A 12926-nucleotide genomic window follows, 5' to 3' on the forward strand; every position below is an offset into this window, starting at 1 on the left:
AGTGTCACATCCATTGAATCTAAAACCCTTCTAATATGCTTTTCATTTAGGCAGTTAGATTTATGGAAATTAATTTTTAAATGGTTTGCCGTGCAATTTCGTGAGAAAAAAAGAAAGCATTTAAAATTTACAGAAATTATGCATAAGTATGAAAATTCACTATCTTTAGAATTAGTACTAAGCAAAGAATTTTTCAACACATGCCGATAAAGGTATGACAAGCAAGTCAAAGTTCAATATTTCTACTATTGCTTTCCTATACAAAAATTCTTATGAAATTTTATTTATACTCTATAATGATAGTAAATATTTTTTTAAAATAACTCGAAATCACTGAAAGCTAAATTTTTCATACAGTGTTTCAGACAACTGTAATGATAATTAAAAAATTATAATGTATTCGTATAATTTTACTACAAGAAAAATAGCACCTAAAAGTTAAACATGGTACAGAAATTGATATTAGGGCTAATAATAATACAATTATATAATATTTGAGATTTCTTATTGGTGTATATAAAAACAATTTTACAAAATTGTAAGACATTCTTTAATTTCGCTTAAAAAAATGATGTTTACAATATTATTCTTAACCAAAGCGACGTAAAGTTACAATAAATCTTATCAAATTTATCCAATTTACATATTTGCTTGAAATTCTTTACTTAGTACGATTTCATATGAATTTTTTATTGAATTTTAAACTACTCTGTAGTTTTTAGATGAAATGTTGATACTCGAATTTGTTCTTACTCTAAGGATTACGCTACTAGTCAGAAATACAGTTTTTACTACAAATTACTAATCATGTTATGTTTATGAAAAACATCTTACAAGAATCCGCACGAAGATGTCGAAGAACCTTTTCAAGTTTCGCCATTATCATTGTAAATACAATTCGATTTGCAGAGTATGCCCACATTTCGAGCGCAAGAAAATATAAAGTAGAAGTTAAATTCATTTCGAGGAGCTTAATAAACGAAGCTATTAGCTAATTCAAAGACTTTTATACACACATTTTACAAATCTCAAAATTTGCTGATAAATCAAAACTGAATATATTTAAATATCAATTATTCACATTGACACTACATTGTCTGTCAGAAAATACAGATAGAAATGGTTTATAATTTGTTTCAATAATTAATTTGAATATAATTATAAGCGGAAAGCGATTCTTATAAAAATTAAATGAAAATATGAAGTTGCTCAATTAAAAAAAAAAAAAAAATAAAAATAAAAAACATACGTGTATCCAAAATAGTAAAAAATGAAATAAAAAAAAATTCATACTGGAATTGGGTTGTACTAGTTTCTAGATAAAAATTAATTTTACTTTTATACATTCATTACAAATAAGAGTTTGGTTATATTACTGGATCAATGTTTAATTATGAAAATCAAATCTACAAAAAAGCAATTTCAAAAAGTCGAATATTTTAAATTCAATGAATTAATTTTTCAAAAACATCAAGTCAAGGTTACAGCAAATTTTGAATATCAAATTATGGCGCAAGTAAATTATCTCATAACCGGAGTACTTCAATACATTCTACTCATTTCGACACTTTATTGGCATTCATAGCCTAGGAATGCTGCATACTGTCTTTGTATCTTTATTGGGAAGCTAGGGGGTCCTCTGCCTCTTCCTCTCGCTCATCCCCGATTTCATTATCGTTTTGCCGCTCCACGCCTAACAAATATCAAGTGGTTCTGGCGTGCACATCCATATGCATCATCAAATCCTCTTTCGACGGATATCTCTTGTTACACACATTGCAAAAATGATTGTGACTGGAATTCATGTGTTTGCGTAAAAGATCCTCGGATTCAAAGATAAGCGGCGTTGGACAGTAATCGCATACATAACAGCAGACCTGATTTGGTGCAGGTGCACTATGATTAGTAGTTACGTGTTGTATTAGTTCGGTACTTGTAGTACACGTGAAATTACAGATGCGACAGACAAGACGTTTTTCTGTACTATTAGTTGGTGCAAGCCGACTACTGGGAACAGCGTGACGTGTCCTTTCCGGTACTTGATTCACTAAAACGTGCTTCGAAACGTTTTGAAACGAGGGAAGACGCTGTTGTGGCGACAAGTTTGATTGACTTTCTTGATTAGCCGGTGAAGTAGAGCTCTGTTTAGTAGACAAATGACCTGCCCCGTGCGCTCGAAGCGCAGCTAAGCTTTGCGAGCGGAAATTGCAACCAAAGTATTGACAATTGTAAATATTTTTCCTCTGCTGACCAGGGCTTTGAAAGCTCTCAGGATTATTGACAGTCGCAGTTGAGTAATTCATTTCGTTAGAGCTTCGACTGTAGGTTTTTTGTGCCAGTATATGATGCACGGTATGTGGGTTGCGAATGGCAGATGCGTTCATTTGTGCTCTATTGTTAAGTGAACTATTTTGCACTGAACCATCGTTTGAATTGCAATTATATGGAGCACGAGTATTCTGAAAATAAAAAAAAAAATACATGATTGAATGTTTTCAAAGTTTGAATAAATTTAATATTTATATAAAAGAAAATTATCATGCAGTTACTCAGTATAATATTGTGTTTTAATTCATATATGATCTTTATATCTATTTGCATTATTGACAAATTTTGTAATTTCAAACTGAATGAATTGCCCATGAAAATTGTGCATATATAAAACAAAATCTCTGTTTAAATGTCAGTAAAAAGTTATGTACCTTAATAATTTCAAGAGTATACAAGTGCAAAAATTGAAACTTCTTAATCATATATCGACAATAGCTTATAAATTCTATTTACTATAGCAAAACTGCTAAGTTAACTTACAGACTGCCGATGCTCAGCGAGCTCTTGAAAACTAGGTAAACTCTGCTGAGGTATCCGTGTCGCAGCTCCAGATGGTCGCTTTGTCCCTGGGGTGCTGCTATCCGTTAAGTTCCTTTCTGGCAACTGGATAGTACCAGGCCGACTAGGAATCATTGTATTCGTAGTTCCCGGATACGGTGGGGGCAAGCCTCGCGGTGTTAAATAAGAATCTATTGTATTTACAGGACTGTTCATGGAACGCGTTGGTATGTTTTGATGTTGACTTCGCTGCTGTTGCTGATTTATACTGTAGTTATTAGTTATACTTGAAGCAACATTAATTCCAGCACCATTGCAAGGCGCGAACCAATAATTTTGCTGCTGCTGCTGTTGTTGCTGCAGCCGAGGCTGGCTAGGATGTACTGTCGGACTAATATTAGTTCTCGAGTCTAAACATAATATGAACAATAATAATTATTATTTTCGTAAATATTTTTTAGTGAAATTTATAAATACGTGATTAAATATTCAAAAAAAAGAACAAACTAGTAAATCTTTTACCAGAATTATTAGGCGAAGATGGTCCGTTAGTACTAAGGGATGATAGCTTCTGTCTCATCTGTGTGATAAGAATATTGTGAGGTTCGCTGGATGTTTCCTTATTAGCCTGTGAAATCATAGGTGAAATCATTTGCACAGGAGTAGCTCGGCCAACTTCATCAGAGGCTTCGTGCTGTTGCGAATGTATTTCGAAGGCTGAAGGCGTATCAAAACTCAGACCGCATACAGAGCATAAATGGATCTTCATCTTCTGTAACTCTGCTATAGATCTCACGCGCAAGAATGGTTTAACCGAGGAATTTTCAGTTGACTCCATCGTCTTTTGCCGTTGATCTGCCGGTTGATCATTTGCAGGGTTAGTCTCTCCATTAGAATTTTCACTCAGGTCGTCCGTCAAGAGAACGACCTCGAACGGCTGTGGAGTAGCTGATTCTGTGCTCACAGGCGTTACGTCACCACTTGAACTCGAAGTACCTTTATCTGGCGCAGGACTAGCATCATTGATTACGTTACTCTGTGAACTGTTATTTGTTCCAAGCATAGATTCGAAATTGGGATTAACCATCGTCATGTAAGATTTTTTACGAGATGTAGGCGAAGTAGGAACTGGAAGACAAATTGTCAAATTAGTAGAAGCTTAAATCAATTATGACCCATTAATTATAAAATTTACCTGTTTCGTCAGCCGTCACAGAAGTTCCACTGTTTGTAGTAACGGTAACCGTAGTAGTAGATGCAACATTATCCAATATAGGACTATTAGATCTTGAATCGATTTGTATTGTCTCAATAATGGAGTTGCGTGAAGTACTGCCAGGTTCATTTGTACAGCTCTGTCGGTGGTCGACAGCCGGTTGAACCAGTATAGTGCGTAGCACCGAATCACCTGCAGTATTGGAAGCACTTGTAGTTGCGGAATTTTCTCCTGTTACCACATTGTCACTAGTGATGATGCTTGGTGTGACATTTAACGTGCCCGCGTGTATAAGAGTATTTTGTATTTGCATTTGTTGTGGATTCATAACGTTTACTGGAACTACATACAAAAGATAGTTGATGTGAAAAAAAAAATATTTTTCCGCAAATTCAATACGTAATATAAACTGATGGACTTTTCTTACCTGCATTAGGCAAAATTGGAACTTGTGGATGAATGTTTCCATTGATATTAGGATACTGTACATAAATAGAGTGCATTTGCATACTACCATCTGGTCCTGACTGATTAGTAACCCAGAAACTTGGGGCTGATGGATTCATTGGTAGCACTGCAGGCACTGGTGTCTGCGCAGCTGCTATGTTAGTCGCTGTAGATCTTTTCTGATGTATAACTTGGTGCTCTTTCATCGACCGTTCCGACTCAAATCCAAACTTACAAACGTTACAAACGTATCTGGCAGTGACAAAATACACAAGACACGTGATAACCTCACTCTTGTGCATCAATCGACAGTGTCTCTCAAATTTCTCGTAAGTGTAGTTCGTAACGTCGTTCGACGGTACAATATTACACGTCTTACAAGTGTACAGCTCCATTATAGGACTGTGTATGCGCTTCCAGTGCTCCTTCATTTCTTCGTCAGTTTTGGCTACACTACGACAAAGGCCACAAACAAAAGCTTGTTCATTGTTGTTTATAGGCAGTCGTGAAAATTTCGGAGGTGGAGTCTTCAAATGGTTACGCTCACAGCAATGACGGTCAAAGTTTTCTTTGTTCACGTAATACTTCTTACACAGATCGCAGATCAACTTTATCATTTGCAAGCGATTGCTATCAGAGCCATCCGAGCGAGCCATGGCAGGCGCTGGAGGCTGGCAAGGATGTTCCTTATGTTTTTGCAGCTCAGGTTCTGAACTGAATGGCAGTCTGTAAACATGGCAATTCAAAAATGAACTTTTGCAACTAGAAAATAAGATATTAATGAAAAAAAAATATGTCACCCACCTGCACTGTCGACATACGTGCTCCGCAATATAGAAGAAACCCTCCTGACTCTTGGTTGTTGTTATTGCAACATTTGGATCCTCTAAGACAGTTACCACTGACAGTTTCGGGAAAGAGTATCGACTCGCAACAAAGTTTGGCGCTTTCGTATGATTGAACCAATGGGAGTAAAAGATACCACCGACTCCAAAGAAAGCAACTTTGCAAATGTTGCAGATAAATGTGACCGTTCCTTGATTGTTTTTTTTAGCATGTTCCTCAAGATGCTCTCTCATTTTCGTAAGCGACTCCAGCACGCACGGACAGCCACTACAGAAAAGCTTAGGCACTTTTGTAATCTCATTGTTACTACGTTTGAGACGGCATTCGGGACTCGAGCGATAGTGCACCTCGAAGCAATCCCGTCGACGAAATATCACATTGCAGGTCTTACATAGCAGCACCATCTCGATCTGCAAGTCCTGATTCGTGGTTTCGTGAGCATGACACGGGCAGATGCTTATGGGTCTCTGGCAGATGTTCTCAAGAATTGGTTCAATTTCAGAATTATTATCATTGCCAGCCAAATCGATGACCTTGATTCAAGGAAAATATTATTTTAATGGTTTTTTTTCTTTTATAAGAGATTAAACATTATTCAACGAATATAAATTAAGAAAAAACTTTCAATTTACCTGTTGCTGCTGCTCGACAGGTGCATTGGCTGTTACCATAGTTGAAGTCGCTCTTGACTCATTATCATTTGAATCTTCACCATCGAATGATGCCATAGAACATTTTATACTACCATCTGTGCTCTTCTTCCTATTATTGTTGTCCTTTTTCTGATGGCTGGCATCTAAATCAGCAGCTACTTCGTCCATAATGTTTGGATCTGGATCGTGGTTCCTAATGGCTATGGCTGATACGTAAGCCGATTGAAGCTCTGTTTCGTTGTGCGTCATTATATGCTCGAACAACAGTTCTTTGGTTTCAAACATTTGTGAGCAGATTGCACACTTTAGACTTTCTGAGTACCTGTGCTTTTTCTTGATTTTTCCTGACTGTTTCTTTGCAGAAGAAGGTCCACTAGTAGCTAAGCTCGTTCGTTTCTCATTCGTTTTAGTTTTGGTAGTAGAGGTTACATTGGAATCCGTACCGGACAATTTATCGCCATGGATAAGTGTGATATGTTCTTTGAGCAAATCCTCGATTACGAAAATCTTGTTGCATGAAGGACAAGTATGCATTGTTGTACCATTAACTGTTATAGTGTTTTTATCCCGATTTTTGGATACATCCTTTCCCACCAACTCTGTTTGCTCTTGATTCACACGACTAGCTTCACTTACGTTGGGTGATGCAATAATCTGCTCATTACGCGTCTCTTTATCTGGTACGGAGGTGTTCAGGACTCCCAAGTCCATCTTTTCGAGAGGCTCGACTTGGTTCGCTAACGTAGCGATCGCAGACTCTAACGGCGTTAGTGACGCAACGTTTTGTTGATCAATTTTCTTGGAAGATGCTTTTTTTGGTTTATCGGGGGTTTTCTGTTTTTGTATCTTGGGAGAAGTCTCCTGTTGTTTTTCGATAACTATCCTTTCTTCTATTATAGTAAACTCTTCATTAGAAGTACCAGCGAGTTTCTCAATTTCTTTCATTGACATTGGTTCTTCAATATCTTCACATTGCGTCTCAAAATCAGTTGACACGCAGTCGGAGTTATCAACCTGCTCAACCTGCTGTTGATGCTTTAGAGTGGTATCTACAGGACGATGATAATTGATAGGTTCTCGCCAGGTATCACATGTGAAATTCGAATTCATTAAAAGATCGATGTATTTACGCGTCAACACCTCTATTTCACTAGCAGAATAATCCTTAAAACTTTGACACACCGTTTCTATCTTGATAAGCTGAACTTTGAGATCTTGAGATGGCGCAATTTCAATTGCCGGCTTTACGTCGAGTGAAGCAGCTTCAGAATTCAAACGAGACCTTGAGATCTTTGTTGGTAAATTGCTTGATAAGCGCCTTGTTTTCCTTGGCGTACTCGATCTGCTACCACTGCATGAACTTTCCCTTCTGCCTCGAGATGGAGTTGTTGAAATGTCTCTCAGAGTACGCGAAGCAGACTCGCCCCGTTTGGAAGCCCTGGATATTCGGCCGGATACTGGGATACCATTCGTGCTTTTAGGCGTGGCGAGCTGTTTATCACCTGATTGTACGATTGAAGGTGTTCGTAGGTCACTGACGCGACACTGTTCCTCAACCTCAGTGACGTCGGATTTGCTAGATCCAACTAACTGGTCGAGGTTTGCAGAACTGGGAGAGTTTAGTAATTCAGCGTCTAGGTCTGGGCTCTGTGTCCTCAATTGTTTGTAGTTACGAGAGTGCTCTTCGATTTCCTTGTCAAGCTCTGCATCCTCCTGCTGTAAATTAAGTAGCTGTGTAAATAAATCATAAAATGAACCTGACGGGCACAAATAGAAGTGTTAAAGTTTTGAATAAACTTACAGCTAGATTCTCTTGATTGAGTTTATTATGAATTGAGGAAAGTTTTGCACTTAGTTCACTATGGTGGACGGTTAATTGTTCGTTTTTATCGGAATCTAAGGTAACCAAAGACTGAACTTTTTTGTTGGGTGACTCAATAGCTTTAGCTGCTCGACTTAATGACCTTGTTCTTATATTAATCGAATCGTTAATTTCTTCTTTATTTAAAATATTATGATTAGATTCGTGTGCCATCCTACTCTGGGCCTTAGTGTTCCGACCTATATGTGAGAACTCTTCCACTTCCATGTCATTATCATCCATCTCTTGACCGACTTTGTGTTTATTTCGTTCACGCAGCGTAGGTCCTCGACTCTGAAAACAAAGAAAGTTCTTTTTAAAATTTCAATTTAAAAATCAATCATACTACACTATTTCATAAACACTAACCTGTGATCGCGTCCTTAACGAAATTGAAAAATTTGATTTGATATCCTCATCTGATTCACTGAAGGCCTCTAAATAATTAACAGGATGCTTGTTCCGCTTGTTACGTGTGATACTGGGTGATTCTGTAGAAACTCGACTCAGGGGCCTCACTCTTGCTCTACTCTTGGGTCTCAATACTTTTTCATCAATACTACTGTTAACTTCAGTTGGTTGATTCGCACTGCCTGAAGCTTTAATTGTGTTTGAAGTGATAGTAGTAGTAGCATTCGCAACAAGCATACTGGGAGTAGGTAAGCTCAAACTAGCTGATACATCTCTGGCTACTTCTTCAACCTTCTCATTAGAAACTATTAGTTTAGCGTCATTTAAGCTTGTGCTTGGTTTCTCATTGATATCTTTTTCAGGCATCATCAAACTACTATCAATTCTGCTCAATAAGTCAGTCTTCTTGAGATAGTCAACAACCAATGGATCATTTATATGTTCTAGTCTAAGTAATGCAACGCAAGCTTTTTGTTTCTCTGCGAGGTCTTTCACACTCATACCATTATCTGTATGATGATGATGGTCATGTTTGGTGCAATTCAGTGATAACAAAGAACAAATAGTCCTGCTTGGAGACACAGGAGTGGCAGTTAACTTTCGATCCACAGATGCTTTGACTGATGGAGATGATTTGATTTTTGATTTTTTTAATGGATGTGTTTCTTCTTCAATCTGGAAAAAATTTAATTAATGAGGCATAGATATTAACGTGTAACGGAATAATATAAAATAAAATTTGTCCAAATAAATAAAAGAATATTTAATTTTATAAAACAATGAAGATATTTTGTGTTTTAAAATTAATTAAACGGATAAATAATGAAAAATATAGAATAGATAATTTTAACATATTAACGTAAAAATACCTTATTCTCCTGTTCTATAAATGTTTTTTGGCGTTTTCTTCTGAATTTCCATTCTCCATTTTGTACTGTTTCAGAATTACTACCTAAATTGGTATCAACCATGCAATCAACAGATTCACTCTCTGAATTTCTTGGAATGTTTGTTTCACTATTGCTTTTCTCTGTTTCATTTAACGTAAGTTTATGATTTGAGATAGATTCAGGTTGTTGATTATTATGATTTACTTGATCTGAACTAGCTCCTGATGTAACAGCAGTTTTTGCTTTATTCACTGGACGCACATAAGGCAAGGTCCTACTACAGTGAAAATAATATTTATAAGGTTCTGTTCTGCTACAACTCCAATTCCCATGTTCACTATCCGAGCGTTGCGATTCTACAGACTCAGGTAATTTGTCCAATTCCATACTCGCATTATTTAAAACATTAATTTTGGTATTTGTTTCACTGGAAGAATTTGATAAATCTTTCACTTGAACAAATGAATCCTCTTCATTAACTTCTATGCTTTGATCTTTTGCAGTTTTATCAAAGATTGTGTTTGTTTTATTCAAAACATGCAGTAAAGCATTTGCATCTTTTATGGAGCTGTCCGTTTCAGAATCATTTTGAACTTGATAAGATTCATTTTTTGATTTTTCATTACTCATATTGATATCTTTGGAAGATTTTAACTTTACATCACCACTTGTTAAATTAGAATCTGACTTTGCTTTCATATTGTTGGAAGCTTTGGATTTCTTATGAATAACATCTGAAGAATTTTGTTTTGAATTTGAATCCATTGATGAGCAGCTATGTTCTGTGTTTACATTCTCCTTTACAGCATCTAACTCGATATTGACATCATTAGGACAAGCTATATTCTTGGATATTTCAGTTATACCAGACGCAGGTTTATCAATGATTTTACCTTCAAATGGTATTGTACGTCGACAACTAATTTCTTCATCTTCATTTTCTTTGGTTTCATTCACTTTATTGGGTGTGTTCTTTGATTCTGGATCAACCAGTTTTTTTTCTGTATCTGCAATACCTATTGTACTCCTATTCTTGAGTTTATTCTTATGTTTATTTTCACTCTTTTGCCTTTTTGTAGAACTTTTTGCATCTTTGCAATCATCTGACTCTTTGTTATTGTAACTTTTACTTTCTTTTATACTAGATTCTTTATTCGTAAAACTTTTTGCATCCATGCAATTATCTGACTCTTTGTTTTCATCACTTTTGCTTTGTTTTACAGTAGAGTTTATCTCAGGAACAAATGCAGTCCTCTTTTCTTCCTTTTTATCTGGCAAATTTCTGTTACCATTTGCAATAGGTTCGTTATTATTTTTTAAATTAGGTCCATTTAAAAGTTTTTCTATATTTAAAATCCTAGATTCTCTAGTTTTTAGTTTACCAATAAAAGGTTCGATTCTTCTGCAGCTGAAAATTTCTGTTGTAGGAATAGTTTCCTTATCTGGCTTAATTTCAGAGACATGTTTTTGATTAGGAATAACATTAGGTGCAAGATGTCTGAGACTCTTTCTTCTATGCATATCGCCATTAACGGTTGAAGTCTCTAACTTATTTCCTTCCACTTCCTCTTTTATAGTTGAAGAGTCAGTTTTAACTGGATTGCTCTCACTTGTACTTCTGTCACTTACACGTGCATTATTCACTTTATTCACCTTTGGATTCTTAAGAGTAGATTTCTTTTTTTTTGTATCCATTCCTAATTTCCAACGATTCCACCTTTTTCTCTTGCGGTGTTTCTGTATTGCTCCAGTCATTTCAGTAGCTGTGGTAGCTGTAGTAGCAGCAGCAATTAATTTAGGCACAGCTTTTGGATCAATATGCTTCACATCAATGGACTTTCCTTTACAGCTGTCTAAAACTTCTGTCGTATTGATCTCCTTCAATTTTTCCTCTTTTCTTCGATTTCTCATTTTTGTAGCAAATACTGTATTACAAAATTTTTTTTTTTCCAAGGGTTTCTGTACATTTGTCCCAAGTGCAGAAAGGTGTTCATCTTTGCCATTTACGTTGCTTTCTTTTGACTTTTCCATAGTATGTGAGCTTTCCATATCAACACTTAATAAATTACCCAGTTTGTATAAAAAATTACTGTAACAAGACTACTTAAAACTAAGGCATATAAACTTCTTTGTGGCCTCCTGAAACAAAAAAAAGTTTGCTTATTTTTTGTATAATTCTTTCGTAGTACATAATAACAAATAATAATTATTAAAACTTATATTGCAAATATTTAAAAGTTTAACACTACCCTGAGGAATGAAGTCTTTATACGATAAAAAAAAAATCAATTATTTAGCATGGTTCTTTAAAGAATTACATCGCTTAAGTATCCAATTCTTATTGATCACTGCAAACACCCTATCAATATCTCTGCTTCTGAACCCTGTGTTTAAAAAATTTTGAAAAAGATCTCCAAGCTACCTTACAATAATACCTGAAAACTCGTATTAAGAATCTACCTCCAATAACGACAAAAAGCGAAGAAGAAAAATCATTGCAATGGCGTCAAAAAATCCATCAGATCAGATCGACCGGGACAGCTGCATCCTAGTACCTCCACACCCAGAGGAAACTGCCGCTCGGAGAGTTCACAAACGCGACACTAAACTTCATTTCTCCCGAAAGACAAAACTTTTTCAAGTAAGAGCAGGCAAAAAATAACAAGTCGTCGAACCGAAGCCCCGGCGCAAACGCCGCCCATCATACTGCAACTGCAACTTAACCCCCGACCATGACACACCTTTTCAGAAAATACCCACACCCACCCTGTCGACACGTTCTTTCGTACTTTCCAGCGTTTCTGGTTGAACAAATTTCTAACGCTCTTCCTGGCTCGATCGAACTCTCAGCAAGCTATCGTATACACGAGCCATGCAATGTGTATGAACTTTTGTTGTATGCTGCGTAGGCTATAGGTACATAAGTACGTGCGGAGATCAGCACTCACCTCCACAGACCGTTGCATTCTGCTGCGATGAGTTGCGGAAGAGACTCAGCGACGGTATAGGTTTATAACACTTTTTTACTTTCGAAAATGCGCGACGAACAGCAAGACGACGATTGACACTGTCCGGATAAACCACGACGGTACGAGCGCGGCTTTATCGAACGCATGACTGCAGTAAGTATTACATATAGTGGAAGTAGGCAATACGAATTACAATCGCAACACAGACTGACCGTCGCCATGTTGATGCAACAGCGCAGGCCTGCCAATGAAGACGCTTATTTTGGCGCTGCAGCGCCGGCCAACTCGTGAAAAAAACTATGGATAAGTACCCAGAAATCAGAATGCCTTATATCTGAGTTGTTATGGCGGGATTTTGAAGAAATGCATAACATATATGATTAAACGTTCTATAAAGTTTAACGTTTTAGAAACGTCTTCTCACATGTATCGGCTTTTTAACCATTGTTGAAATTATAAGATTATATTTCTTTTACAAAGAGGCAATTTAATTTTTTACTTTTACTTGAATTATTTTACTTAAATTAAAGTAATATATGCGTATAGAATATTCAAACCGCTCTTTCCCCGAAAAGATGATTGGGCCATCTGTAGGTACGAGATCATCTATTAGAAAAGATAACTTGCGAGTTATCTATCTATGTCGATCACTTCTATACCTAATGTGATGAAATTGTTTTTAAAGCTACATCTACAATGAAGATCTCTCAACCTCGTGCGTGTCAACAACAAAATCGAGCAAAGTTTTTAAATGTACTCGTGCGATTCCCTATATAACAAAATGTAATCCTACCGGGGCATAAA

At 36.4% G+C, this 12926-nt stretch overlaps 1 protein-coding gene across 4 annotated transcripts; it reads right to left on the bottom strand.

The window, feature by feature from the left end:
- Positions 1–486: 486 nt before the first annotated feature.
- LOC100678834 lies at positions 487–12439 on the bottom strand. Of its 4 annotated transcripts, none has more exons than XM_003424309.5 (11): positions 12102–12439; positions 9133–11292; positions 8222–8938; positions 7793–8146; positions 5971–7707; positions 5297–5871; positions 4473–5218; positions 4025–4387; positions 3352–3957; positions 2812–3239; positions 487–2459 (listed from the first exon to the last, which is right to left on the bottom strand). In XM_003424309.5, the coding sequence occupies exons 2-11, from the start codon at positions 11200–11202 to the stop codon at positions 1704–1706; spliced, it is 8352 nt and encodes a 2783-aa protein (XP_003424357.1). In that variant the 5' UTR covers positions 11203–11292; positions 12102–12439; the 3' UTR covers positions 487–1703. The 4 variants fall into 4 exon arrangements, with proteins under 4 accessions (XP_003424357.1, XP_031783165.1, XP_031783166.1 ...); XM_031927305.2 differs by having other exon boundaries at positions 5971–7722; XM_031927306.2 differs by lacking the exon at positions 12102–12439 and adding an exon at positions 11614–11884 and having other exon boundaries at positions 5971–7722.
- Positions 12440–12926: the final 487 nt, after the last annotated feature.

Source organism: Nasonia vitripennis, chromosome 3 (assembly GCF_009193385.2).
Source record: "Nasonia vitripennis strain AsymCx chromosome 3, Nvit_psr_1.1, whole genome shotgun sequence".
NCBI lineage: Eukaryota > Metazoa > Arthropoda > Insecta > Hymenoptera > Pteromalidae > Nasonia > Nasonia vitripennis.